Below are 27,804 nucleotides of genomic sequence, written 5' to 3'. Positions count from 1 at the left end.
TTCCGTGGGATGTGCGTTCGCTTGACGTGAAGGAAATTTTCCTTGCTAAGGCTTTAATCGAAACTTGTGATATCATTTCAGTACTTAATTATCACAATTTTTGGCTTCGACATTGCGATCGTCGCAAAACCAACTGATTTGACATTTCTAATCCCTTTCTAGTATTAAATCCACAAAGTCCAAGCACGAATGACTTAATTTGACGTCCACTTTTAAGTTGTATTCACATCGTTTGCTTGTATGGGATTGTAGGTTTGATATATTTCCCAGACTTAGTCTTCATTGATCTACTCGTATATGAGTTTTTTCGACTTCTCTTAAAATAAATAAAAGCAAGATTAAGGATCAGCCATAGGTAGTACATGCAGGCAACTCCTTCCCATGAGGCTGGCGTTGACCCTAGGCAGACAATTTGCCCATTACATAGACTGCATCCTAATGTGTACCTGAAATTCAACGCAAGTACCTCGTCTATATTTTACCCATCCTCACGTGTATGAGGCTAAAACTTTAAGCTTGTCTGTGCTGTAGGACCCATTTCCAGACTATTCGCCAATTCGATGGCGACCCAATGGCTATTTGATCCCCGCCTGGCAGATGACCGTAGGTGAGACCTCACCGAGCACACTAGAGAAGAGGCACGCTTCCTGCCGCATTCTCTCAGTGGATTCCAGTGTGATGACGACTACTTCTTCCTCGCCCGTCAGGTCGGAGGAGGCGCTTCGGAATCCTGAGGGTCGTGTTGGCATTGCCGGAAGGGGACTGCTACCCCAATTCGGCGGCAACTCCGCCTGCATTGTCGTCGTCGAGCGAAGTGGGTTCAGCGACGTCGAAGAGGTGCTCCTTCTTAAGGGCGTTCGAGCACAGGCCCAGTTTCCATGGGTACAGTAAATCGTCCACTTAATCGCTTCATTCGTCATTAGTTTATGTATTCCTTTTGAAATAACTACGGTTTATAATGTCGTTCCTTCCTATTTTAACAGTTCCTCTGCTACCATGAAAAGGACTGTGATCAAATTTCTTGTCATAAGGAGCTTGTAAGAGGATTCTGCGGGCAAATGATCGTGGTGGGTGAAAAATCTGTAATGATTGATTCTGCAGTCTTGCAACGACTTATTGCCACATACAGTAAAAATGTGAGTTGTAAAAAGGTACCTCCTTGTACCGACATTTTGGATCCTTTTAGTACAGTACGTTACATTCCAGGTGTATGTAGGGCCAGTTTCTGATCCAATAAACTGTGACAATGCGTGGCTTGAAGTAACGATCGCTCACTTTAAGATTATCTCACCGTTCCCATCTATTTGCAACGTTGAACGGGTAAGTTCCTCTATACAATTGATAATTAAGGCAGTTGTGACATTTCCTAATGGATAAGTGGACATGTGTGTGTGGTCTAAATCACTACTGTTGACTGTTGCAACAGCGGTTTCTCGTGTAGTTCGATACTAATGCCTTTTGGCACGCCTCTACCTTGGAACTTTCACTACAGAAATAAGACGAATACTGATCTTGTAGCTAAGTAAATTAAGGATAATTATAGCAATCTACTTATCACCTGAAGAGAATGAGCTGGATTAATCAAATTGAGTGTAAACTGATAAAGTAAAGGTTATTATATCCATCGAATTAAAAGCGCAACCAATAATCCCATCTGCACTTTGCATTACCCCTAAGTACTAAGATTAGGTGGTTCGACGATAAATGATGAATTAAGCCATGAGATTCTATCGCTGCCTTCCATTTATAAGGTTGTGGTGCCTAAAATCCATCCAAATCGGTAACCTATCACCTTGTTCCTACATTCTCGCATAAGAGAGATGACAGTTAAATAAGAATCAGACGGGAATTTACCTGTATGTACCACAATACACGAAAGCAAACTGCCTTTTAGGAAATAGCTCTTCACTACAACTCACAGTCTATGTTTATCGTACCATTCTCTAGATTTTCAAAACTAAAGGAGGCACGACGATGTGGGCAAGACTTGATGATCTACCGCCTATGCGAAAGAGCCACTTGGAGGGGCTGAAAGCAATCTATGCGAACTAGTTCCAGAACATAGTCATCGCGCATCATCTACGTTTTCGGCTACCACCTTGTTATGTGCACTTTACTAATTCCCTGAAAAACAAGTACGATAATGTACACCGATTAAGACAATATCACAGGCACTTAATTAAACACGAATTTTTACTAATCGTCCTACTTTTCCATAATCCAGCGAGGAAGCGCAGAAGGTGGTTCCACCCTGCCGAATGAGAATAAGTAGCTGACTTTGAGACACTTAGATTGACCATGACCCGTAAAAAAACCTCCATGGACCCAGTAGACCCCAAACTTCAGACTCCATATCAGGGGTCGTGGTGTGGAAGACATCAAACCGATCCTAGGAGGAAAAGGCTGGATTCAATTTGCCACCCTCATAGCTGCATGACTGTTAAGCCATCATCCTATATCAAATCCCAACAGATGATTAACACGCCCACATTCTAGAATTCCACGAGTTGATCGACGATAGAACGGTGTGTGATACACAACGCCCCAGACAACACCATCAACAGAAGAGCCTGAGTGGCATAGAGCACGTAAACGGCCGAATTCCACCCATCTGGAATTGTTCTACCCAACGAAAAGTTTCCCAAGTCATCAGGCAAATAACAATAAATGAAGAGCTTTACTGCTGCTGAAATTATGTACCAAGCTACTTAATAATCCGGAAAGAATCAAAAGTAAGGTTATCAATGGTTTTCTCATAACTGAACTCACACTTTTCAATTCGTGACTTGGGACTCCCTGTATGCTGAAGCCACTCTTTACTATGGAGGGAGTAAATAGTAAATACGACACTTACAAAGTATTAATATGTGAGACGGACCCTTCGGCTTCGCCCTCAACTGTTCCACTAGGCGTGTTTCTCACCCAACCAACAATGCTGTTCTGCTTTGCTGTTGCTGCCGTATACTAGAATCCCTTAAAATGTAAAAAATCCGACAAACTTTGCGGAAAAACACGCCTATCAATAGAGTTACTATATACATGTGATTAAGTACTAACCCTGGACTCTCCCGAAAACCTCAAAGCCTATCCTCTTTAGTTGGCCCGTATCACCTGGAGCGGCTGCCATTAGCGATGATGAAATAGAATAAGATGGAGCGACAGCAGCCAGCGGAAAAAAGGCTGACAAGTTGACCGGGTTACCTGTTGTATAGTGCCAGAAGGGTATAGAAACAAAGGCAATCTGCAAATTAGCATTATTTATTAAAACTTTTTCTTTTAAGTTTTGAAATTTATTTGCTTTCTTATAAGGGAGTGCGTGTATTCTACATTTTTTGTAAAATTGTCATACCTATGAATGGTATACCTAACAACTTTTTATTCTTAACATTTATGCTCTTTGTCGTTGTAATTGTATATTTTTTGCTTTAAAATGTTGCAATTGCAGAAGTACAGTTAATTAGTTGCACCTACGAAACACCTCTAGGCTAACATGATAGCAAATTCGATTCCTTTATTTACTTAATTTTGTAATTTTCTATGTCTTTTAACTATGGGGACTCTTGACTCAGAGTTAATTGCCCTGTGACGTGGCTTTTGGGTCATGCTGGTGGGCTCCGAAACCTCCTACATGATGGCAATACATGACCTTGGCAGTATTTAGGCTGTTACAATCTAGGGAAGACCCGGGGCGATGTAGAAACTCCTTACCGAATTCACTCATAACACCCTCTACACACTATTCTCTAGTGTCTTTCAGTTGTGTCTGGTAGCGTAAATGTGGGCAACTTACCACCGCTTTGTCATGCTCGTAAACCGAATCAAGTGATAGTTTCTTATCAAGAAGTAACTTAAGGCACCAACCAACGCTCAAATCGATGTAACGTTGGCCATACGATGCTCGTACAAGTCCATTTTTCACTTTATCATTTTATTAAAGGATTGCCTTTACCCTCAGTGGGCCTCACTGTTCATGAGGTTTTTTGTAATGAAAATTGATATTTTGAAAAGAAAGAGATGTTTGTTTTCTTTGTAATAAAAGTGTCCGGAGAAGCCAATTGTTGTCACTACGATAACCCACTAAATTCACACTTTTTGTTTTCATGATTACTGTTTAATCGCCATTAGCGCAGCTAGATGACTCCTTCTCAGGGCTGGCAAATTGTCCGTTCGGACCCATGAAGGTGTGCTATCCTTGACCGCCAATATCTGTGAAAGGAAAACATCAACCTCGTAGAGTTATAAATAGCGTCCCATGTTGATTACATCATTGCCCCATAGATTCGTTGATTTTGCCTTTGTTACGTGAGTTCATGAATCACCAATGTGCTCTGATTTCTTTGTCGGTGACCTTTTAAGAATAGGAATGCACTAGGAAGTAGTGTGCAAAATTCTGTAACGTGAACTACCACATTAAAAGGTAGATAGCTGCTTTTGATTTCTTTCAAGTTATAGCTAACTTACGTTTTCTAAGTCAGATATCCATTTGTAGTTTGGTGGAATCTGAAAATGAATTGCCGTGACAGAAAGCCAAGCATTATCGCAATTGATTGGATCCGATGTTGACCCGACTTCAATCTAAAATGATGATTTCTGCTTTCAGTTTTAGGCTTTAACTGTTCACTTAATGTATTATGAATAGGTACTCAAACCGTAACAATGATATGAAACAAAAAATATAATATTCCTGCCACAAAGTTAAATTAAAACTGATTTCATGCCTGCAATAGTGATCAGAAGAGAAGAGAGTTGAATAACGTACACATTGGACGAACGAGGCGATGAAATCATCTATCACAGCTTTTTTTGTCGGTTCGGTTTCACTGTTCTGACACTTTTGGCAAAAAGTTCGGACCAATCCATTGAAACAAGTTGTTTGATTACAACTTGGGGGATGAGTGCAGAGAAACTGAAAAGAAGTTAGTAGACATATTGAAGCTGAATTTTAACGCAGGCGCTCTGCAAAGCCTCATTCAGCTGATTACCATACCCAAGGAAATTGCGCCTGTGGACGAATTCCCTTTAAAACAAGTACTTCGTCGCTGATGCTTCCACGAGCCACCACAATTATGCAGGCTGAATTAGCGCCATATTTTGGTAGCAGCCCCTTTCCAGCCGTGCCAACACGACCCTCAGGGTTCCTTGGTGCTGAATCACAAAAGCTCAAATTTGTTGAGTCAAATGAATGTAGCCGAGACGCTTCGGGAGGTGGCATGCTGTCGCTTTGCCACTGAGGTACCATGAACCTGCGAGGACTCCAGGGAATCGCGCGGTATTTCGGGTAGGGCATCTCAAAAGAATAGACGAAAAGCACAACCGCATTACATAGAATCACCACTGCCCCAAATTAAACCCATGTATTGCTAAATGGGTTTCCGATTTTTCAATTCCGACGCAATGGACTTACGTTCCCGCTTCCTAGAATCTAGAGCGTAAATATGATTTGCTCTAAAATAAATATAAGACACCTAAAAAGGGCTAAGTTTGCCAGCCAGCTATTCAACAAATGTCAAAGCATCATCAAACAGATAGAGACGCAATTCCATTATCATCCTTGCCATTGGTCAGTGCACCATCTGCTTACTTAGAATATCTGCATAAAAGTGATTTAAGGCTTACTACGCATTTGTTATAAAATGATCCTAAATATTGTCAAAATAATCAGATTTAATTAAGCAAAAGTGGCACTGACCTCCCAGGGAATGGGGGGATCCAGGGTATGTGGTGTGGTGTCGCTTGTCAATGACGAATAAATAGCTATTTGGTGGTTACGCCACTGCGCCACAATCGGCACATCTGAGGTGTCAATCGAATTGAGTGATGATCTATGGCTTCCTTCTCTAGACAGTCCTAGAGATGCTAAAAATTATCCTTTCATTGATAGAATTGGGGTGATGCAAGCTTTAGACGCTTAAAAACGAATGAAAACAACTCCTTCTGTGTAGTGCATTCAACATTAAATACTGACGTCCTTCAAGACTTATATTTTCAAAACCAGTACTACATGCACGCTTACGCTTAACATTGGACGGCAAAAGAAGCTTGGGCTCAACGGGTCGACCTGACATCTACGGCAAAAATGGAATAGCAATGTTTTAACTTAAAATTACCAAATTGATTGTTTGTACCAAAACTAGACGCACAATAGTACTTATTTTCTCCAACTTTGAATCGATGTCGTCAATTTTCTTCGCCAGAGCATCGGTCACAGGTCCCGGTTTTGCGAGACTTTGTAGGACCATAGTGGGGGGCACGATTCTGCGCACAATTTGCCAAGACCTGTCGTTTGGCGTTTTCCAGCTTTCCGTGGCCTTTCGCCTATTCTCTAACGTAACTCCACCCTTGGAAGCCCTCTCCAGCTCTTGACCCTCGTCATGCATGCCCATCATTACGAGGGCACTTAGCTTCTCCCAGTTTATCAGTTGTCGTTCGCGACCCGGATTATCCTCAAACGATTTGCCTGGCAGGAAAAATTTTCAATTTCGGCTAAATAGCAACTTTGGTAAAGAATTATTAGGCAAACAACTACCCAGGACCAGTGGTAATTTTTAAACTGTTGATTATAACACTAAACTTGTTCTATATCTTAGTAAATTGGTGCATATTCAAAAGTAACAAGAACGTAAAGTGGAAGCAATCTTACGAAACGGTCTTTTTTTATTTGATTTATTCGAGGTTTTCGATCGACAGAAGAGAGCAGCAAGTTGATAGACGAAGGAGAAAATGAGGAAGGGTCCCGGCTGAACAGACCCGACGAGAATGTACTCCACTAATCTGTAGCGCTGCATAGTCCAAAGTTGTTGAGAAATCGCCACCATCCTGTCATAAGTCTTACTGAAGCATGAAGAATCGGTCCCTTATCGATGTGCACCATTATATGGAAATGTGAATCTCTCCACTTTCGTAATGGGTTTGATAGACTTTGATTTCTCAAATTTAAAGAATTTTTGTTGAGTTTTAAACGAAATAAGGCAGTTTTTTGCAAATCTTTCCTACCAAACTCCAGACACTTGTTTAAGAACCTCTATTTAGCAGCCATACGAGTTTGAAAGTCGTAAAAAATTAAAATTCTAATATCCACAATTGTATTTGCCTAGTAGTAAGACCGACTTTGTAAATAATGCTACTGAAAATAAGCGTGATTTTCTAAAGAAGGAGCTTTTTGCAGAGCCTAGAGATTTGCGACCCCACTGCAGTCTGAATCAGTACTAATCAATCGTGGACGATTTGCACTAGGGAAATTCATGAGTATCAAAAAATATGTTCCTTTTCATTGTCCAGCGTAACACATTCCACGACCTCTTGGCAAGTAAGTAAAATAGATTCCAAGAGTGGGACTGCCACTGGCTAGGTGATTCCGAATAGTTTTTTTCAAAAAAGACAGACGTCTTTCGACCTGCATTCACTGTGTACTGCTTATCAATTTTCGTGAATTCGATGATAGGAAGTGCTTTGTGAAGGCTGTAAATGAAATGCAGATAGCATTTTAAGACGAAATGCACTCCACCCGATGTTGCCGAGGCTGTAAATTGTTCCAATGCAAACTCCGCTGTTCGCGTTACAACTCACGTGAAAATGGCAATTAGCAGGTTGATGAGTAGAACGTGTGTAGTCAGAGTGAAAATAGCCATCAGGAGTGGAATGAGAACACGGTATCCCGGATAGGTGCAGCCGGGTGTTGTAATGTTTGCGCATTCTCTATCGCCTACAGTAAATAAGCAAATGGGGTACATTTGAGAAAAGAGGAAAATGAAGCACAGTTGCTGAGGCTGTTTTGGATCCTATCCTGTAATAGAGCAGAACATAGGCAGGTAAATTCTACGGATTCATCATAACTGCAGGAGATATGATAACAGATGGAACTTGCATTTGACTAGAAGTAGAATACTAGACTCAATTTCTTAACAACACAAAAATAAGGCTCACCGTAATGGTTAATAAAATCCTCAGCTTGAAATTCGCCAAACATTTGGAAGAACGAACTTTGCAGGGTGTAAAAAAGACTACTCAGAGCGTCAGACGGGTTGTAAATAGTATTGGGACGAATAACAATCGCGGAAAAGAATAGGGAGTACAAAATCCAAAATATGCAGAGAATCAGAGAGAAAGGCAACAAATCTCCTTTCGTCTGAAGGAAAAGTGGAAAAACACCCAAGTTACCTACCGCGTCAAATGATCACCTGAATTAGTTGTCTTTATTTGTTATCAGGAAATTCGTGTTTTAATTATCTGAATGTTAGCTTCGATAAAAGTAGCCAGTTTTCATACCTATAAATGAGATGCATTCAGTTGATGTATTCATTACTTAGCAGTAACGCATATCTCTACAGGTTTATTTAAACGTCGAACGACTAAACGCGATTTAGCCACACCCAAGAAGTAAATTCAACTAGTGTAAATGATAAATGATAGAACTTCATACTGCTTAAAGGGACGATATTACATATTTGTACTTGGTGGACAGCAGCTATAATCCACTGTTATTGTATTTTTGGTGGTTAACACTTGCCATCTTTTTGATCATCTGCAGCTTCGGTCCGACGTATTCACCAATGGAAAGGAGTCGCAATGTCTTGATAAAAGGAAAAAATAGGGAAATTGCCAAGCAGCCCTGACTGAATTGCTCCAAAATGTACGTCTTTGGCAGTACAAACACGAATAGTAACTGGAACAGGGTCCCCAGAATGTAGGCAACGCACGTAACCACGATTAGCTTGTGATACGAATCAGAGAGGAATACAGGCAACGAAATCCACTTGATGAAAGCCTATAAAGTAATTTATGGAACCTTTAGCAATAATCAGGCTTTCCAAATATATTCAAGCGTGCAAGTTCAAATTGTTTTTCAAACACATAAGTTGAACATTTCATGCATTTCTATTGTACCAGAGTTATTTACAAAGACATTAAAAAGTATATGATTCCAAAGTTAGCTTTACTATCAAAGTTCAGAAGTTATGGGAACGGCATCAGAGCAGATTTTGGATAGAATTACTGCCCTCTTGGTAGTATACACCACTGAAATTTCATTCTGTTATAGTTGCGCTTCACTATCCATTGAATGCCCCACTCTTTCATCTTTCAAGCAACTAGCAATTTGCTGACGTACATAGCTAACGAAAGAGACACTGCTCATGATCATTTATTGCGGTGTAAGTTCTAAAAAAACTATTTGTTAAAAATCTTGGGCCTATTAAAATGCGGTAACATTAATTCGGTCCAACGAAACAAACTTACGATTCTCACGAATTCGATGAAATGTGTTATGAACGTGAGGATCATGAATGCTGAAATGCTGAACATTACGCTGCTAGAGTAGTCGAGTTCTACTTCAATGTTGACAAGGAGGATGAAGAAGAGGAGTATGTTGGTCGCCTTAGAGACGGATAAAAGTAATATGATCTTCCTTCAGTTTGCTACCATCATTAATAACCGAAATTCGGCAGTAAGAACCTCTCACCAATATTCTGTCAAGTTAAAATTTTTATTGGTGCTTTCAATTAGTGCTCTAAAAGCAGATATGCCTAGGTATCATTGTATCCATTCTAAAGTTGGAAATAATCAGATTTATCTATTAAAATTAGACTTAAAATTAAACTATTAAACTTAAAGTAAAAATTCTAGTCATAAGTTTATCCTTTTCTAAATTTTGCTTTCAGTATGCCTCAACAAATTCCCCAAACACCATCCATTCAAAAGGAAATTTGCCAGACAAAAGAAACCTCACAAGTTGGTAGGCATGCCGAACGCATGGTGCACGATAGAAGTCTCGCAGTTTTTTCTTGTAAATATGCGCTGAAGTCGTCTTCTTCTAAAGTGTTAAGGAATTTGGTTTATATGGTAAATAAGTATATTAATTCAGCTTCGATGATAGTACAAACAACTTTTTTGAGTCACGCCTTTTTGAGAGGGATTTTTTTGTAAACGGGCTTTGCTTCTAAACATTTGAACAAGTCCATCCACTTTAATGGCTAGCGAAAATGTGGATTCACAATAAAGCCATGTTTATTAAACCACTTTAAAAAATGGAGTAATATATCATGTTTTGGGAACATGGATCCATTCATTTTTAATGGCTGGCCTCAAAAGGTAAAAAGAGAACCAATTGCTTTATTCCTGCATTTAAGCTTTACCAGAACTATTGAGTACATACTTGCTGTTAAACTCGATGTTGGTCTGCTAAAACTGTAATTTAGAAATCAAACAAACTCACTGCTTTCCGTGATTTAGCCGACTTAGCGTACATAGCTTCATCGTATTCAGCCACGAAGGGAACAGCAGGAGGAAATACGGCTCCAACTACGATGCTCAAGATGAACTGCAAAATAGATTGTACAATAGGTACACTACAAGTTCTCGTTCCATTTAATGGATTAAAATGCCTACCCTCCCAGATAGCTTCTTAATGAGAAGTGTGTTAGCCCATACGCGATCCAAGTATTCCTGACATGCCCGGTGCTGCATGAACTCTCTGCAGTTGCCCTCTGAGGCGATCATCATGCATGAGTGCATGGCAAAACTCCTTCTCTCCATCACCAACAGATTCATTGTGTTTTCCTTGTTGTTGAAATAGCAGGCATCCAAAATTGAAACAGCTAGTTGTTCAAACTCACTGAAGCAACAAAGAGCAGTTCGCAACCTTTTACTCGCGTCAATTGCTCAAGACAAACGAACATTCTCTTACAGTAATCTATCATTCTCAGCAATGGAACTATAAGTATCTTTTCAAGCTAGGTATTTTTTTATGCATATTTCGTAAAAGATAAGAAAGATTTCAAACAGCCGTCTTACTTGACAATAACAACTTCTGAAATCCAACAATAGGATAAAAGCCTGCTTTGAAGTATGGGTAAAAAGATAGCTAAAACAAATTTTTCCTGTCATTATTACCAATATCATGCATAAAAAAGATCCTTTCCATCGATCAGAAGGTCCAGAGCTATTAGGGATTCATAAAAATCCTAAACACCCAGTGTGAAAATAAGCCTTGTAAATTGTTACATTTTTGCCAGGCTTCATTTTTGTAATAAACAAGTGTATTCATCGCAGTCCCGGCTGGTCATAGCAATTCCAAGCGGAATGATGGTCCGCAAGGTGGTTGAGTGATTGACTAATTGATTGACATTTAACTGTAATAATTTAACTCGACCTATTTTTCGCTGAGGAGATTCATAACTCCTATGTCATGTTAAAAGAAAACAGCAAGAACGAACCTAGCGTATCTTCTCTGGTCCACGCTATCAGAAAGGAATCGAGTTTTTTTGGATATGCAGCGCAAGAAGGTTGCAGCGAAGAGGGCCCCCGCGGATATATCAGTTAGCATCGTCAATAGGAAGTGTGCTGTCTCAAAACGCCGAGTGACTAGCGCCCACAGGTAGAGGTACTGTATGCAATGGTCCCGTTTTGCTTGTCGAAACGGACATTTACTTGAATTAGGCATCAATCTCAAGCAAAGAAATTAACTGTTATGAAAATGCAGACGAATTTTGTTGGCCCTTGTCTAAATTCGCAGTGTTAATACCGTGAGTGACCTCTTTTTAGGCCTTTTTATGCTTAAAATCTAAGAGAGAGTATTATGAGCATATTTTATGTGCAAAGAGGAACTTCTCTAGGATTCCCATGGTTTGATAAGTGCATCTAACTCATTTTTTGTAAAAAAGCACCCGAATGCCATAAAAGTATGTCAGTCTCCACTTTCTGCTTAAGAGGAACAGGGGAAGGGGTGTCTCACATTTGGAGTCAAAAGTGCCGCCTCTTAAGGTCCTCCTTATAGCTCCGGGTGGTTTTGGGTTCTCTTTGTTATAGGTCAAAAGATTATGGCCCATGAGTTTTCGAAGGGTTTTTCTGACTCTTTCGATGGTAATTTGTGCCGGTACCTGCAATCGCAAAATCGAATTCGATTAAACATTTTAGACTACTTTATTTCCAATAAAGATTCAAAATGCTCAAAAGTTTCTCAACCATAGAACTTGTTTGAAAGATTTTCTCTACCTTTGCTTCATAATAAAGTAGAAATTCGCGCAAGCTGGCCCCTCCGAGTGTCTGAAATAAAAGTTGTATAGAAATTGCGGACTGTTAATAATCTGCGCTGGACAAGGAGGATTCCTGTATTAATTTGATGCGTGGCGGTAGAAATGTAAGAAGTCAACCATAGATTTAGAGTATTATATGTACTAAATTTGTCGAATTTGGAGCTCTCAACCAACGTTTTGTACTTCTTCTCTCAAAAGTAATAGTTGAACTGAATGTAGTTAAGGAAGCTGTAAATAAATGAGCAGGTTTGATAAATAACGAGCCTACACAAAGGTGTCATTACGTTGCTCAAGATGTTTGCGTCTCTAAAGGAAACGTTTGCATTTGCGAGGTTATATTAAATGCAAAAATTGTCAGTCAGGTGGAACTGGATGAGCCAGTTCATCAGAATACAAACGTGGTAAATCAAAAGACCGGTGAAAACGTACGTTTCGCTGCGCTTCAACAGAATATAGTTCTTCCACTATCTTTGTACTGGCAAACTCGTGGATTTCAAAGCCAACATCAGTAAATATTCGAAGGAAATCCACTTTGTTTTTCAAAAGGCAACTTATTACAAAAGGTTCCATTTCCTTGGGCTGTAGGAAAATCGGTAACTGTTATTTCGCGGAAATAGGGCTGGTCTCGTTCGACGATAACCTCGCTCTCCACGAAAGTATACTTATAGCTAACCTCCATAACTAGTACACTTAAGTAAATGGCTGACCACTCATTTCGACATTCCAAGACTAGCAACAGCTTTGGTCGAATTTTACAGCATAACCTTACCGTCCACTTTGCACCATCCAAAATCTTCTCCAGCACAAAGCCTGAGCGGTCCAATTCCAATGCTATTTTAAGTCTCGGCTTCCAGGTATACTGACTTTCTTGAGTTTGAAAGAGAGCTGAAATGGGAAAAACGCGACTCATATTAATTATTTATTATGAAAATAAGCCATTCGACAACAATAAGAAATATTACAGTTGGAAAATAGCATTCACTGCTATGAAGGTTCCCTAATAACTATATGCTGGCTTTACCGAGAGCCATTTGTGAGACTAACCTGGATTGATGAGTGACGATAAAACGCTCCTGTCTAACGTCCCTTCTAAGCCCTTGTCACTGGAAAAGAATTCTATCAGCTGGGAATAGGCCACAATTTTTAAAACCATATCGAGTGACTCCTGTTGGATTTCTTCTTCTGTCCAATACTGGAACATTATTTCCAGGACTCTAAAAGGAATACTGACCGCTTATTACTGAAAATTATTTCGATGTGTAAACCTAACAAGTCTGTGAGGTAGTTTTTTGCTTTTCTTTAGGAACTCAGGATTGTTCCTCAAAGATTAGACAATTTCTGCTTCTTTTTCTCAAACAGACGCGTATCGCCATCACAACCGGGATGTGAGTTATTCTTAGTGCCGAGACTTTCTGTATCATTTAGCCTCACTTGGGTCCTGATGAGGGATGCCATGAAAAGTAGGCGAAGAACTGAGTGTACCAACCTCTCGGAGGATTCAGTCTCATCAAGCTCTATTTCACCTAGCCCATCGTCTGTGTATGAATTTCCACTGCCCTGTAAATATTCCATTTCCGAAACGCATCGTTCCAGAATAGATGCCAGGCCGCCGCTATCCTAGAGGGAAAGGTATTCCATCAATTGACTGCTTAAAGCTTAAAGACTTCACTGGTGTCTATCTACTACGAGTGACTTGAAGGCATTCTGCTTAGCAGGTAGTGAAATGGTAGTAATTTCTATTTTTTTATAAACTGCATTGCTTCGTTATTCTGGGTTATTCAAGGTGTGACTAGTAATTTTAACCCGTCTGTTTGGTGTTTGCAATTCGTTAAATTGTAACAACTCACTGCTACAATAACAAACGGAATATTTCGACAAAGAGCTTGATAGACGCCCAGAGCATCCTCCGGCCTCCCTGCAACGAGAAGTCCACAAAGTGGGATATTACCTGAACAAGGAATACCAAAGTGAAGCAACCTTCATTCATCATAAGTTTCCCAAGTGTACTTATGAGGAATGAGCAAAAGTTAGCGTGTTGTCTCTTGGCAATATAGCCAACGTCAGTCCCTGTGCATAGTACTAGTGAGCCCATTGCAATTAAGCTATTGTAAATGAGAAGACAACAATTTAATGCTCGGTAATTTAAGCTTGCATGCACGACATTGTCCATCTCAGATTTCACTGGAATTTCTAGCCATCGTGTCTTCATTTATACCTATTGTTACTATTGGCAAACTGAGTCACTAGGCAGAATGCAATGGAATAGACGCAAAACACCTACCAGCCAATGTTTCATCAACAATTTCCACGGCTTACGTGATAGCTCAAAGGTCTCCTCGTCCAGGCGTATTTTGGAGAGCCAAACTTCGAACTGCGTGCGGAAATTTTGTATGCAATCAACATCATTTCTGGCGCCTGAGTCGACAAAAAGGTAGCGGGTGTGGAAAGGCGCAATTTGGGTTTGGATAGCTAATTTTCGTTCACGATCGGGAAACCTTGCCTGGAAATTACCCTACAGTAGTATGAAAAATTGACAAAGTACAATTATACTTGCCACTAAATTTTGTTAACAAATTTTAATGTCACAGCTTTTTCCCAGGCTAATGAGTTTTGTACTTATCATTTCTACTCTTGGCTACAACTCCGGTTTATGGACTACCAACATCGGTTGTTTGTGGGCTTGTTTAGCGTAGACCGCTCTGACTTCCATCCTGCCAGTTTTCATGTCTAGACAGGCATGTATTCTTCGATCGTCCATACAGGTCAGAACATGTGTATGGCCCACTTACCGTAAAGCTCTGCTCTGTCGAGACTGCTTTTCCCCGGGTGATTCTAACTCAAATTCATGACCTGTAGGCGAGTTAGCTTAGTCCCCTACTAATAATGAAAAACAGGCTATACAGTTACAGAGGGGTTCATCTAGGTTAGTTCTTTTGGTATTCTGATGCTCATGGTCGTAAATGTCTAAAGGCTAAGTAGCTAGCAGTAAGCAAGCAGTTGGAAAACCTGGAATACATGAATAGAGAAAATGTCTACTTAGTAAAGAAATTGTAGTTATTCTGATTTAAACAGAATAAAATGTATGAGGTAAAGTGTTTGGCTTGCTTTCATAGTATCAGCTTTCTTTCATTCATGTCTACAGATAATCCGGCACAGAGGCATGCAACTTTAGGTGGAGGTATACCGAAAAATCAGCGGAGTGAAGGTCAGCCTGGAAGGACATACGCCGCCAGGGAACAATCCCAATGACTTGCAACTTGGTTAGTCCGTAAGCCTCTGCGTAGCCACGTATTCCGTGGGACATCGTCTCAGCTACGCTGTCGTAGATGCCATCCGTTATTACCCATGTTACTAAAGCGCATTCACACGTCAGGTGAAAGAGGGTCACCAAGTTTGGTGTTAATAATGGCATATGATAAAAGACAGGTGTTCATTATTTCAGTGACGGGATATCGATGTCAACGCAGCTAAGTTTTTCGATGCAGCATAACATCTTAATCTGGCGGTGAAAAACTAGGTAGGGCAGTTTCTTACTCGTGAAACAGTTAATTTGCTATGGAGGTTTAATCCAACCTATCTTAGCATCAAGCACTATAAACTTACAGGTTTTTTGGAAAATACTGAAGATCATGTTATTAAATCGCTTCTGAAAGGACTTCTGCTGGGGCACTGATCCGTAGAGAGTGAGTGCAAGATCAGGCTTCCTCATTTTCCAAATTCCAAAAAACAGTTCAGCAAGATTATCAACTGGTGTGTCGTCGGCTATGCGCACGAACTGAAACAGTGAGAAATACGTAGCTATGCTTGTCCTTCCACACCAGATGAATAACTTGAGCATGCAATGTGCTTCAAATGTGTCATCTTTTTCATTCACTTAAACTACACATGAAAAGAGTGTTTGTAAAGCCGAAGGTTTGTTGCATCTTTTTCATCATTTGCGAGTTCTAGTCATCCTACAGCTCCGCAACTGGGATTATGACAGATGTGTGTCGATGTTTTGTTGATGACCTTCATTTACTGCATTTTGTGAAACTATTTGCCCAGAGTTACTTCAATAGCCAGGACATACCTCTGCCACCAAGTTAGAGCAGGGAGTTTCAAATTGGCCAAACGTGTTGGTTGGCTGCTTAACAAACACTTCGCTTCTGCTGGCAATAAGTTCATTGAGAACTTCGCTTTCACTGAATTTCTCGTGTTTGGCGACATCATCGGAACACTCGCAAAGCGTCTGACGATTGTGACTACAATAGTTAAGGAAAAACCAAAGGATGCTTTTATAAAGAAATGCATAATTTAACAATCCTTGGTTCTCAAACTCCACAAAGTTGCTCGTGTAAAGACATTAAATTAGGCTCGCAAAGTGATCGTTCACTCTAGTTGGTTGTCATGATAACCATCGCAACAACATTGCCTATTTGATAGAGAATGAATGAATATTTCTGAGTACAAAGATGTCTAGTCTTTGGTATACAAGACATTAAAAATACATTTGGTTCTTAACTTTCAGTACAACTAGCGGATGCTTTAAAATACAGTCAAACTGGTTTACTTCAAACCTGAACGGGTATTTTCAGTACATCCACGAAAGCAATTGCACAGATGACTAGGTGATTGTAAACGTCTCAAATGGAAAAAACTTTGGTTCATTAATTGGACGAAATCTGTACATGGAAAGGCAATACAGACGTTTGGCATGCTCGTTGTGCCGCATTTAAAGATAATTAAACGAGTTCCGATTGTGAGAGATTTGACCAGCCCCGATACAGACTGCAGAGTTGCGTGAACTGTTCAAATACCTTTGTGCAATTGTGTGCATCATGGAAGGTCAAAGGACTGTTTACTTACCAATACCTGGGCCTGACCCGGGTACATAAGTACGCTTCGAAGTGCAGAGGCAGTGTGCAATGTGCACCACGTGAAACCATCGCCTATCAAAACATCAACAAAAGGTACTGCAAGGGAACTTCTGACCTACCAATCAAAACAAACGAGAGAAATGCTAGTAATGCAATTTTGTTAAAAAGCTGATTTCGTACGTGAGATCGTTGGACTACTGGAATCAAAGGCCTTCAAATTATAGCATTATTTATAAAACGAAATCTTGCACTAATAATCATTCGTTGAAAGGAGAAAGTAAAGCGCGCATTATAACCACATCACGCACCAGAACCCTTTTAGCAGGCTCCAGACCTATCCTAGTGTCAGTCCTTGTTATTCGGAGAATAAATGGACTTTGATTTCTTGACTATGTTTGTTGTAGATAATTACCTTGCCCATGAACAGCATTCATACCCTCACGAAGCATAAGTCCACTCCTAAAACCTCACCTGAACCTCGTCATTCTCAACGTCCGTTTCAACGTCATCGGATGGTTGTGCGACCTTTTGCGCGTTGGTTACTTCCATGATGTACTCTTTGATTGCTTGGTTTTGATGATACTTGCAGAAAGCCAGGGGTAATTCGTTCGCCTAAGCAGAGTATTACACACGAATAACCCCCGCAGGCGTATTTTGACAGCAGGATAGAGGAAAGTCATTTCAAGAGTATGAGTAACAGGCTACATTCCACACTTCAAACAGCCACACAGCAAACTACCATTGTTTTAATCCTAAAAGCAGGCAGTGAATTTGCCATATTTAAGAGGTAGTTTAAAACGGATTCCCATGCGCATCGGTTCGTGTTATTGCGCTTCCCAAGCGTTAACTGAATTTTGGATTCGGAAATGCTTTGATGGTTATTTTAGATACATTATCGCTCTGTTGAAACAACTAAAGCAGTATCATTCTGAAGTTTAATGCGGTTGAAACGGGGGTGATTACAAACTCGTTAACTGCATTGTTCTTTTTCAAATTGAATGACTTACAAAATCGGATACGTTTAGGAGAGATATGTCCCTGGCTAGGAGTATTATAACCGTGGGTAGATTCGTCTGTGCTGCGTAGTGCAAAGGTATTCGACCCAGCTGCATTAACAAGCAAAAATAATTATTTTTTTATCTCCAAAAAAAATCAGGCGGATGCTGGCATGTGAATGCTATGTTCAGCTTCGTATCCAAAAATGCCCTACTTCTATTATATTCTTACTATGAATATTCCTTGTCCATTAATCTCTACTGTATAGTTCTGGATTTGATGGTATAAACTTGAAGGGTATTTAAAAACTGTAGGGAACTAATTATTCCAATGGAGCTTCACTTTGGTTGATGTGGGATTGTTGTTACTGTCATAATAGCGCTTTAATTCCTTAACAGTCACACATCTGCATCTTCGAATAAAATGGGTTAATGACCCGTTTGTGATTTGTCCCTCGAGTAAACTCAAGGCAACAGTGGTCACCGTCCACGGCAGATTTACTAAGTATAATCTAAGAATATGCACACAAAGTTGTTTGAGGGTGTGATATCACCAAAACGGGAAGGTCTGTCCAAAAATGCAGGTACTTACAGGTGTGAACTTCACTTTCTTAATTGAATTTTAAAGTCTCGAAACCACTTCATCCTGTGCTTGCCTGTATTGCATCTTTCGTGCATGAGTTCATAGCTTGATTCCCCTAACATTTGATAACTATAGGTAATAAGTTACTATGCAAATTCGTATTTTTAACGACTGATTTGGGGACCACGTGGTTGCGATTCATTACTTCAGAATGTTGAAGGGAAAAATCCCGGTTTCTATAATCAGAGGATAGGCAGCGGTGATTATAATGAGCCTGATCACTGCCTAGCTGGAACTTACCCAGAGTTGGTAACACTCTAGCCACGTAAACTATCAATTCTGGTAAGAATATATCAGCAAAAAGGGCCATCATAAATTGAGTCTTACCCTATCCTGAGTGAGGTAGGGAAGTCCTGCCACAAGTAGCTTCCTAACACCAACATAATCACCCATTGCCGCGCAAATGTGGACAGGAGTGACACTTTCCTATTTAAGAGAAATTATTTAGTCCTTTTCAATCTAAAAGATTACTCCAATAACCAGAGTGAATGTCTTATGAACATCTTTGCATATGTTAACTGTAACAGGGTGTACGAATAAGAGATTTACTATCTGCCCTCAACTGGGAGAATCGCGCAGTCTTAAGGTTGCATTAATTAAAGAATGTGGCACTTGCATCTGTCATTGAGAAAGTGATATTGCGTCTCAGAAGCACATCCATTATGGAGTGGGCAGATAGAATGCATGCTGTGTGGAGGAGGCCAATGCTTTTCAGTGTATTCCAGAACGATCTTGCCATATATTCAACTGACTAAAAATAAGAATTCCAAAGCATAATTAAACACATTCCGCATGACTCACTAAAGTCATCCACCCGTCACTCATTTCATTAAATATAGCTATTGGATTACAGTAGGTAAATCAGCAAACCCTTTTTATTCGATTATTTTGAAAGGAAACAATTTGCTAATGGGCATGTTTGGCATTTGGTAATATTACTTAGGTGTCCAGAAATAAAAATAAATAGCTCACAAGCAATCACATGCGAACATGACAAAAGTTCGGGAGAAAAGAATCTTAATATAGTACCTTTAAGTGATTGCGTATCCCAATTACGATTTACTAAGCATACCCATAGCAATGATTGAAAATGATTACTTACGGGGAGTTCGGTCAGTGTTACGTCCATAGTAAGCGATTCAATCCTTTTAAAAGTAAAGCTCGAGAACTGCTTGGCATCATCCTTTTGAATGGTTTCGATGAGACGCAGTACCTCACTATCTCTCAAATCAGTTCGAAATCTAAAAAAGGCTCCCTCATCGGGATCCAAGTTCGTGGTATCGCCATCCTCGTCAATCGCCTGACCCAGCAGCGGCAGAGATGGTAGAATGGACGACCTCAGCTGCTGACTGGATTGCTGTGATCGCCGTTTGTGCTTCCTGCTCCACTGTCCAAGCGACACAATCGACATCTGTGTATTGTGGTTGCAGCTGCCCCAGTTCTTTTTAATGTGTTTTGAGCATGTGATCTAGAGCACTTTAACCGCGAAGATCAATTTGTAACAGGTGATTTCTGTAGGTTTGTAATTAACTTTGATATATGCTTTTTCGATTTGATAAAACAATCTTACCTAAAAAATCTGTCATGTATCAGTGCGCATTTATCAGATGGTTTCAAAATCTTCTATGTTAATAAAACGTAGTGTCATTAATCTCTGGGAATTGAGTGCGCCATTTCAACTGTGTGTTTGGTTCTTTGATTCGTTTACACCGGCACTGAGGAGTACGAGCACTGTAAATTCGCCAGTTGAGATGGCCTTTGGACTATGTTAGTAGGTCCCAGCTCTTCCATACGCCAGTGGTACAGGTTCTGCCTTGATAGCACTTTTCCTTCCCTCTTTGGGGAAGCTCCAGAGAGCTGACAAGGTGGAGGACAGTTACATTGATTTCGATTCCTGAGTGCTAAGCCTTAAAGTGAGGGAAGAGGAGTACATGCTGAGGATGGGAGAACCTGCAACGACTACTAGCAGACGAATTGAAAATGATCTCGACCTTCGGCAACTACTCTAGTCCCGTACTCTGCTGAAATGCTATTAACAACTGGATCTGCATTAGCCGTGGCTGTGATTCATCCAGGAGATTTCGTTTTAAAGCTACCTTCCACACCTGTACAAAGGCCTCAATTAGATAAGCATGCAATACTTCGCCCACCTCTCAACTAGCTGGCTGGAACCCAGACAGATATGGCTGTGCAGCACTGAGGCGACAACAAGGCACCGAGGAGGAACAGACACAAAATTTTGCTCAAACAATATTGTATTTCACCATATCGGCAGCCTTACAGCCCTTTCGTATATCGATAATGTATATTCCGCTCTAGTATAATATCCTCTTTTGTAATCATGGAAGGTTCAGTGAGCTACATAGGTTGTTTTATAAGAAATGAACAAAACATTAATACATCTAGGAAATTGGCATAAAGCTTGCTTTTTATTACAAATTGAAAGCCAGTTTAAGGACTGGATGATAAAAATGAGATGCTATCTTCATACCGACAATTAATGAAGTGTGGCCATTTAACTTACAAAACAGAAAACCAGTCTTTCCTCAGCATCTTTATTTTGTAATTGCAAACTTGTGTTTATTTTTTGACAAGAATGTTGACGAATTGCAGTTCAAAACTACACCTTAAGGTGTAAATTTATTTTGCTGTGTTTTAATGAGCTGTTTAGTATTCCGGGTCTTTGATTGCGCAGACCGCCATTAGGCAGGCATTCTGAGCTTGACTGGTTTTTTCGCATGCACAGGTGCAATGTGTTTTCCAAATGATGGAGTGAGTTGCAAGCACGACGCAATGAACTCGTCTAAGGTGGAAAACGGAGACAAAAGTCACAATTATGTTCAGCATATTTTACGAGCTTCAAGAAAGCCCGCTGTCCTGTCTTTTCCCCGCCGCCACCTTTCTGATTTACTTTACGTAGAGCATTACGAAAATGGAGGGGGATATATTTTACACGCTTACGCACATGAAATCTCACGTCTTTCGAAGGAGGAGGTGCAGCTTCTTGTAAAAAAGTTCTTCCGCTCCTTATTTATGGAACGTCAGAAGAAGTGTATTCCTGTACCTTTTTCCTATTTCTGTATCGGTATTGTGCATGGCGCGGCTAAGCACATACCAGAGTTAGTAAACCATATCGCTAAGAATCACCCCAGTCTTATCGTCTCTACAAGTCCTCTTGATAACAAAAACGCTGCTTACACTACCACCGCCAAAGAGTTTGCCGAAAATGTTTTTCGGACTTACTGCAACGGCATCTACCGCTACGGTCCGATGCATGCGATTAGCTTAGTCGGAGTCAAGGGCGAGGAGCGAGGGGAGTTCTGTAGTGATATCCTCGAGATGATTGAGAGAGATCCATTCCTTAAGCTCGTTCTTCCATGGGGAAGGCTTTCATCCCTCAGTTCTATGGATCCCCAAAAAAGTAGTGATGGTCCGATTCTTTGGGTCCGTCCTGGAGAACAGGCTCTTCCTCTTCATGGAGCCCCGAAGAGTCGGAGCAAGTAAGTTAAATGAGGTGTTGTAACATTCGTTTATTGTATTGTCATACCTTTAGCTCAAGGCGTAAATAATGTGCCCTTTTAAAATGGACTCTGTTTTGATTGGACCGAGTCGTGATTCTGACATCCTACATGGTCACAATCACCTGTAAAAAAGGAACTAAATTGCTTGTACATAAAATTTGGCATTTAATACCGGCATTCACTTCTGTTGAAATTGGACCTCAATTTTATGTCTCGTAAAATTTTAAAAATGTTTGTAGAAAAGCCGCTAATTTCTCCTTGGGCACCTTTACTTCTTCCCGACTGAGCAATCCGCGACAACTGCTGGTGCAGGATCGGACACCATGCCACGCTGATCACGCTGACGACGGTCTCCAACGACACACCACGGCTGCCATTGGGTTGCTCAAGGCCGTACACCCGCCAAATGCATCTGATTTACCAAAACAACAGGAAGTAGCCAAGATTTCAGAGAGTACCACCGAAAACCTCTATAAGTTTGGCTCCATTTCTGGCCGTATCATCAAAGACGTGGTCGTTTTTGATCCGAGGCACTATTGGGATCTCGTCGAACGGCTGGGTCTGGACATTATGGAACCACCGGTTAGCCAGGTACTTATCGCGCTCTTAAATAATTCGGTCCTATAGATGTTTCTCTCCAGCAGATTGCCTACTTATCCTATACCTATTGCAATTCGGCTCTTGCGTATTTCTGATATGCAATTACGTTCTTGTGAATGGTAGCTTCTTATTAGCTATTTGTACAGTGCACATAATGGAACAATTGAGCAACTCGTATTGTGTACTTCGTAGGAACAACATTGATCTAACGTTGAATTTGATTCACTGCTTTATTTCTGCTACTTAACATTTTCAAAAGCGCCATCCATAGGAGCCTAGATGATATCAAGTTGTGATATTGAATATATATGTGTGTGTATGTAAGTTTGATCCCTGTAGGAATTGAATTATTGTGTTTTACAGTAAATCATGTTGATTTCAGTCCTTTGTTAGTACCAAATCATCATTTTCCCATCTTAGCCAGGCTAATCGCATATGATTGTGCAAATTAAGCATAAAATACCTTTTGATTTGTAAGGAAATCAGTTTTTGGAAATACCGTTTTTGTGGTGAATGATTAATTCACGGTTCCCATCCTCGAACTTAATGTGCTTTTGTGTCAAAAGCAGTCTCATTTCACTAGGAAAGTCGTTTGACATCGTTACGGTATTATGAGTGCTTGTATCACGGTACTGCTGCATGTTTGCAATCCGGGATAATAGATAAACGGGAGTCTACCGTCTTTAGTGCGGCAACTTTTGGGCAGGCGATGGTGAGCTGAACCTTCTTCGAACGGAGGGCTTTCGCTACGCACGAGTGTCTCTGCGCGATAACGACATCTACTTCCTTCCGCGGGGTGTAATTCACCAATTCAAGACGGTATCTGCTGGCACTAGCATCGCCTGGCACACCCGCCTCAAAACCTACTACCCGTTGTCAGTGGGAACACCCAGTGAAGGCGACAACGACTCCGCCTCTAACCCCACCGAGCAAACCACCTTCCTGCAGACATCCCCTTCCATCATCACAGCAACCAAAGAGGCTGCTCTCCGCTCCGCAAAGGCCCAGGCCCGAGCCCTCAAACGCTCCATCCCTGGAACTGCCAATCCTCAACCCATCTCCAAGAAGTTTGGGAAGACGTCAAGCGATGGTGCAGCTGAAGGGCTGGAGAAGGTGGAGGATGTTAATTCACTTGATGATCATTGAGGCAGTCACCCTTTCTCCTCTCCCTTTCTCCGTGTACGTATGTGATTTATTCCCATCACTCATGCATAATCCATCACATGCTCTACAATATTTCTACTTGCGCCTGTTTCATGCTTCTTCACTCCCCTTTTGTATAAAACTGTCCTTGTGTTTCCAATCTGACTTGTGGCAATTCGTACTTGTAATTACTCGACTGAGACTTTAATCACTCTCATGTGCTTGTCTCAACACGAAATTGGGATGGTACTCATTCCTACGCATCCTTTATCTCACATAGCTAAGCCCTAATCCAGGGCACCTTCGTCATTTGTGGTGGAACAATGACATTTCACCATGTTTTAGTCTTACCTACGTAGGGGGTAAATGATTGCTGCCACATCTACTGCAGCCCAGCTATTGTCGATAACTCAAAGTCTGTTGGTCGATGAATTTGACCTGTTAAAGTGGAAGTGTCATCAAATATGTCGACTTTCTTTTAACAGGACAATTAAAAGCATTTTTTGTCAGAGGTGAAATCACAGCAAAATCGCCTGCAGATAAGCCATTGAAAAGTGTCTTAGCGTAGTCCTGCCGTCTTTGATGTTAGGATGAATAGTGGCCTGCATAGGGTGTCTGGAATAAGGCATCTTTTGATACTCCTTTAGGTTTCAAAGGCAATCTGAGTAGAGCGTTGCATATGGCATGTTGAAATCATTGCAAGAGACAAGTGTCTATTCACCTGTTTTCATCCCATTTTGGAAAACGACTAGTTAATTTTGGGGTTACATTTCGCTCGTGTGCGTTTGATTCATTGAACGGAAGTTGCAGTCAATCCGCCTGAGAGCTTCTTGACAGTGCTACTTCACTGATGGGAAGGCGACCCAGGCTTTAGTGCACTAGCAGAACCTGCCTGTTTGTTACTCAGTCAACCTGTGTGCCATGCTGATGTGCAGATTTACTTTGCACACACTAATTATATCCTACGGTCAGTCGTGGATTGCCTCGATGGGACATCAAGCCTCGTGCATAAACGCATTTCTCTGCTCAAATTGGATGCTTTGGATCAAACGGTGCCAACGATTACCAATGAGAGCACCCACTGTAGACTTAAGAGGCGTTGCGTTTAGGTGACGCGTAGCATGATCTCTACCCTAAATTAGCACAGAGGACAATTGCTCGTACTTGTTTTGCAGTCACTAGAGGCACGGCTGCAGAGTACTTGCCTATGCACATTCGGTTCCGTCGACGGTGTCTCCGCACCGAGCTGCCGTGCTTTCGTTGGTCGCCATGTTGGACACTGATTGGTTGCCTGGAGCGCAAAGAGGTTGAGCAGTGTTGATCTGGGGAGCGGAGGCGGGAGCGGGTTTTGCAGTTGAAGTTGGCGTGTTGCCACTTCTGGGGTCACTTGCAAGTCGATCCACTGACTGTCTATGATACTGGCCTTCGAATGTGTTTAAATGGGCTGACGGCAATCCAGTTTCGTTAACTTGAGCATATGACTATTTGCTGTTTCTGGAACATGAAGGCAATGGAGAGCCGAATGAAAGAATTGCTGGCTTTAACCCACCAGTCTTCATTTCTAAATGCCAGTTGGTAGCAGTTAATACACCGCCTCCATTTGACCGCGAGGGTGTTTCTTGCACTGACTGACTGGCGTATCCGAAGCCACACTTACACCATAGAATTTCCATCATAAGGATATGCGTTTGGATTTACTCATTTTTGTACGTTGGAAGTAAGGTTGAGTTGTCGTGTTGATTTTCGAGCCTTGAAGGAGATTCATGTGCGCATAATGGTAACTTATGCAGTAAACAGTGGATGAGCTTCGAACATTGTCACATTTGCAGTGGGTGAGTCAGATTTTCAGTCATTCAAATGAATGGAGTTTAGCTTAATGATTACATGTGGCGTTGTTATTAGCGTCGTGTAAGTGTTGTTGGTTCCAGTGCGTCTAGCCACATTATTCACCGTCCTCAGAGTAGGTTTTCCTTGAAGGAGACTCAAGTACGACTGGAAGTACCCCGCAACCATCGAAGGGCATGATGCTAGGACTCTGTTATCCCCATTAACTTGACAGATGGAAGACTTCTCTCCCATAATTTGTAATTCATTTCCTTGAATTAGTTCCACCCTTTTTGAAGTCGTGTCTGTGCAAATCTAAATGCATTTACTCTACAAGAGTGAAGGTGGGAGGGGATTTCTAAATGCAAAGCCGAATTTCTACAACTGTCTTCAAATGAAAGCCACTCATTTCAAATTGTTTGAACAGAGTATGTTTACTAGTTGCAGATTTTACGATACTGGTGTACTCGCGTGATTTCGCATGTTTCGTTTTTCATCGACTAAAGCAAGTTGAGAGGCTATGTGCAAGTGTGTGCATGGCTTTCATGATTGTCTGTTGAGTGCAAGCAAATGTTGATGTCAGGATTTGGCGCACGAGGAAGACGCGATCATCACTTAGCCGTAAGTTGGGATGACAAGTCTACTGATACTTGCAAGTAGAATGCGTCGAAGCCTTCCTTGAGGGAGTTTGGGTACACGGAACCAAGGTCCACTCAAAATGCATCGCCAATGGGGTGCAGGAGTGGATTCATTCCATTGTCTACAACCATCTCCACTTATCACTATTGTTGTTGTTATTCTTGATTATTTGCATGCTAATCTATCACTTGTTGATTCACTTGACCTCGATGTTAATCGGCACCCTGAGTAAGAACCAATCCAATTCCCATATAGAAGGATTGAACATTTTGACAGACGAAAGGTTGAATTAGATGCAAGCAATTACTGCTTTGCGTTTAGGAGGCTGACAATATCATGACTATGAGTAAGGCGACCATACTTGTGGTGTCTTGAGTCGCCTCTGCTGTTGGAACGAGACACGTCAGTGTGAAAGGACGTTCGGTAATAGCGTACTAATGGTCTGGAATGCCGTAGACATAGCTGGAAGGCCATGGCATCATGTGGAAGCATAATTTGTGGCGCCTGAGGAGCATGCGTAGCCAAATACCAAATCACTACGTGGGCAATGTCATTCCTTCTTTTTGAACCAGATGACTGCTATATTACATTCATCCGATTCCCTCGTATGAGTTGTGAAAACACGATCGTGTAGGGTGAGGAATCTGCAGTCCTGCTTCGACTTGAAAAACCAACTCATCGTTGATAAACGCATAGGCTACGAGAGGCTGCGTTGGGTCAAGGGCATCCGGACCGATTGCACGGATGGATAGGGCAGAGAGAAGTGAGTCAACCAAATGCGGTCGGAAGATGGGATGCGGCTGCGCTCACGTGACTTCCGGTCAATGACTGACCACAATTGGCATTGTCACGCGGACTGGCTGTGAATGACTGAGACATGCGGTTGACCATGCACTTCTGTATGCACACCAGTACTTTGTCAAGCCTGTCAGGCCCACCAAATAGCCAACATCTCTGGCAGTTTGTATTCTCACTACAGTAGTCGGACCTCGCAACGAATACAGCAGAGGTGGCGGCGCAACGGAATTAATGCTAGATCATAAAATCGTACTGGTGCGTTAAGTTTCCTTGAAATTGAAAAGTATGAAATGGTGTGAATATGCCTCCCTCAACGAGTTGGCATTATCCAATTGTTACCTGTTCACCGGAACGGGCATTCGTTGTCAATGCCTTGCGCAAAGCCTCACAACATTGCTGCAGTTAAAGGACAGTCGACCTACAAATGTGCGCATCTGCTGCCCATCCACCACAGCACACCAGCAACGCCGAATTTCACTATCGGGTAGTCCACCTCCCCATGAAAGTGAACCTGTTTTACTAGTCTTTTCAACAGTTGCTCTCGCATCTTCTCAAGCCTATGAAATACGTGCTGCGTTTGTGCCTTTGCGTTTTGCAAATCTCAGTCTGCCCACGTTAGACTACGCAGTCGTTTCCCCTTCCAACATCTACGTCCATGGGAGGCCTCGTGACAGCATAGATGACTGTGCAACTGTTCCATTGCAACTGCAAACAAACGATTGTAACTGACACCAACTGGAACCATTTATTGTACTT

General features: G+C 41.3%; 4 protein-coding genes across 4 annotated transcripts in view; 2 read left to right on the top strand and 2 right to left on the bottom strand. All coding sequences in view use genetic code 11, as the record gives it.

Moving 5' to 3' along the window:
- EGR_01771 (Transient receptor potential cation channel subfamily M member) overlaps positions 1–2,052 on the top strand; it is a gene marked incomplete at both ends in the record, with an annotated part of 22,778 nt that extends 20,726 nt beyond the window's left edge. Inside the window, 4 exons of the mRNA XM_024491020.1 lie at positions 532–882; positions 984–1,136; positions 1,207–1,320; positions 1,948–2,052. Of these exons, the coding sequence (XP_024354476.1) occupies positions 532–882; positions 984–1,136; positions 1,207–1,320; positions 1,948–2,052 (723 nt within the window). The remainder of the gene's footprint in view (positions 1–531; positions 883–983; positions 1,137–1,206; positions 1,321–1,947) is intronic.
- Positions 2,053–2,704: 652 nt separating this feature from the next.
- Positions 2,705–3,127, bottom strand: EGR_01770 (Acylphosphatase-2; the record flags this gene model as incomplete). Its single annotated transcript, XM_024491019.1, has 3 exons — positions 2,705–2,819; positions 2,855–2,954; positions 3,058–3,127. 3 exons carry the CDS (start codon positions 3,125–3,127, stop codon positions 2,705–2,707), a joined length of 285 nt encoding a protein of 94 aa, XP_024354475.1.
- A 977-nt stretch (positions 3,128–4,104) lies between these two features.
- EGR_01769 (Transient receptor potential cation channel subfamily M member) lies at positions 4,105–19,934 on the bottom strand (the record flags this gene model as incomplete). The annotated part of the gene is made up of 30 exons (XM_024491018.1): positions 4,105–4,206; positions 4,462–4,575; positions 4,760–4,906; positions 4,988–5,287; positions 5,690–5,847; positions 6,014–6,065; positions 6,141–6,457; positions 6,641–6,831; positions 7,567–7,702; positions 7,924–8,125; positions 9,235–9,372; positions 10,211–10,315; positions 10,384–10,609; positions 11,211–11,403; positions 11,729–11,873; positions 12,459–12,608; positions 12,799–12,914; positions 13,074–13,243; positions 13,363–13,467; positions 13,516–13,646; positions 13,877–13,977; positions 14,346–14,541; positions 15,214–15,380; positions 15,633–15,804; positions 16,099–16,270; positions 16,881–16,957; positions 17,357–17,497; positions 17,893–17,991; positions 18,851–18,949; positions 19,626–19,934. 30 exons carry the CDS (start codon positions 19,932–19,934, stop codon positions 4,105–4,107), a joined length of 4,731 nt encoding a protein of 1,576 aa, XP_024354474.1.
- Positions 19,935–21,316: 1,382 nt separating this feature from the next.
- On the top strand, positions 21,317–26,625 carry EGR_01768 (Round spermatid basic protein 1-like protein; the record flags this gene model as incomplete). Its single annotated transcript, XM_024491017.1, has 4 exons — positions 21,317–22,023; positions 22,284–22,635; positions 23,332–23,766; positions 26,572–26,625. 4 exons carry the CDS (start codon positions 21,317–21,319, stop codon positions 26,623–26,625), a joined length of 1,548 nt encoding a protein of 515 aa, XP_024354473.1.
- Between the last annotated feature and the right edge of the window lie 1,179 nt (positions 26,626–27,804).

This window comes from Echinococcus granulosus, assembly GCF_000524195.1.
Source record: "Echinococcus granulosus chromosome Unknown EG_S00007, whole genome shotgun sequence".
NCBI lineage: Eukaryota > Metazoa > Platyhelminthes > Cestoda > Cyclophyllidea > Taeniidae > Echinococcus > Echinococcus granulosus.
Note: the sequence above shows the minus strand (reverse complement) of the source record. Positions and strands in the feature narration are given on the sequence as shown.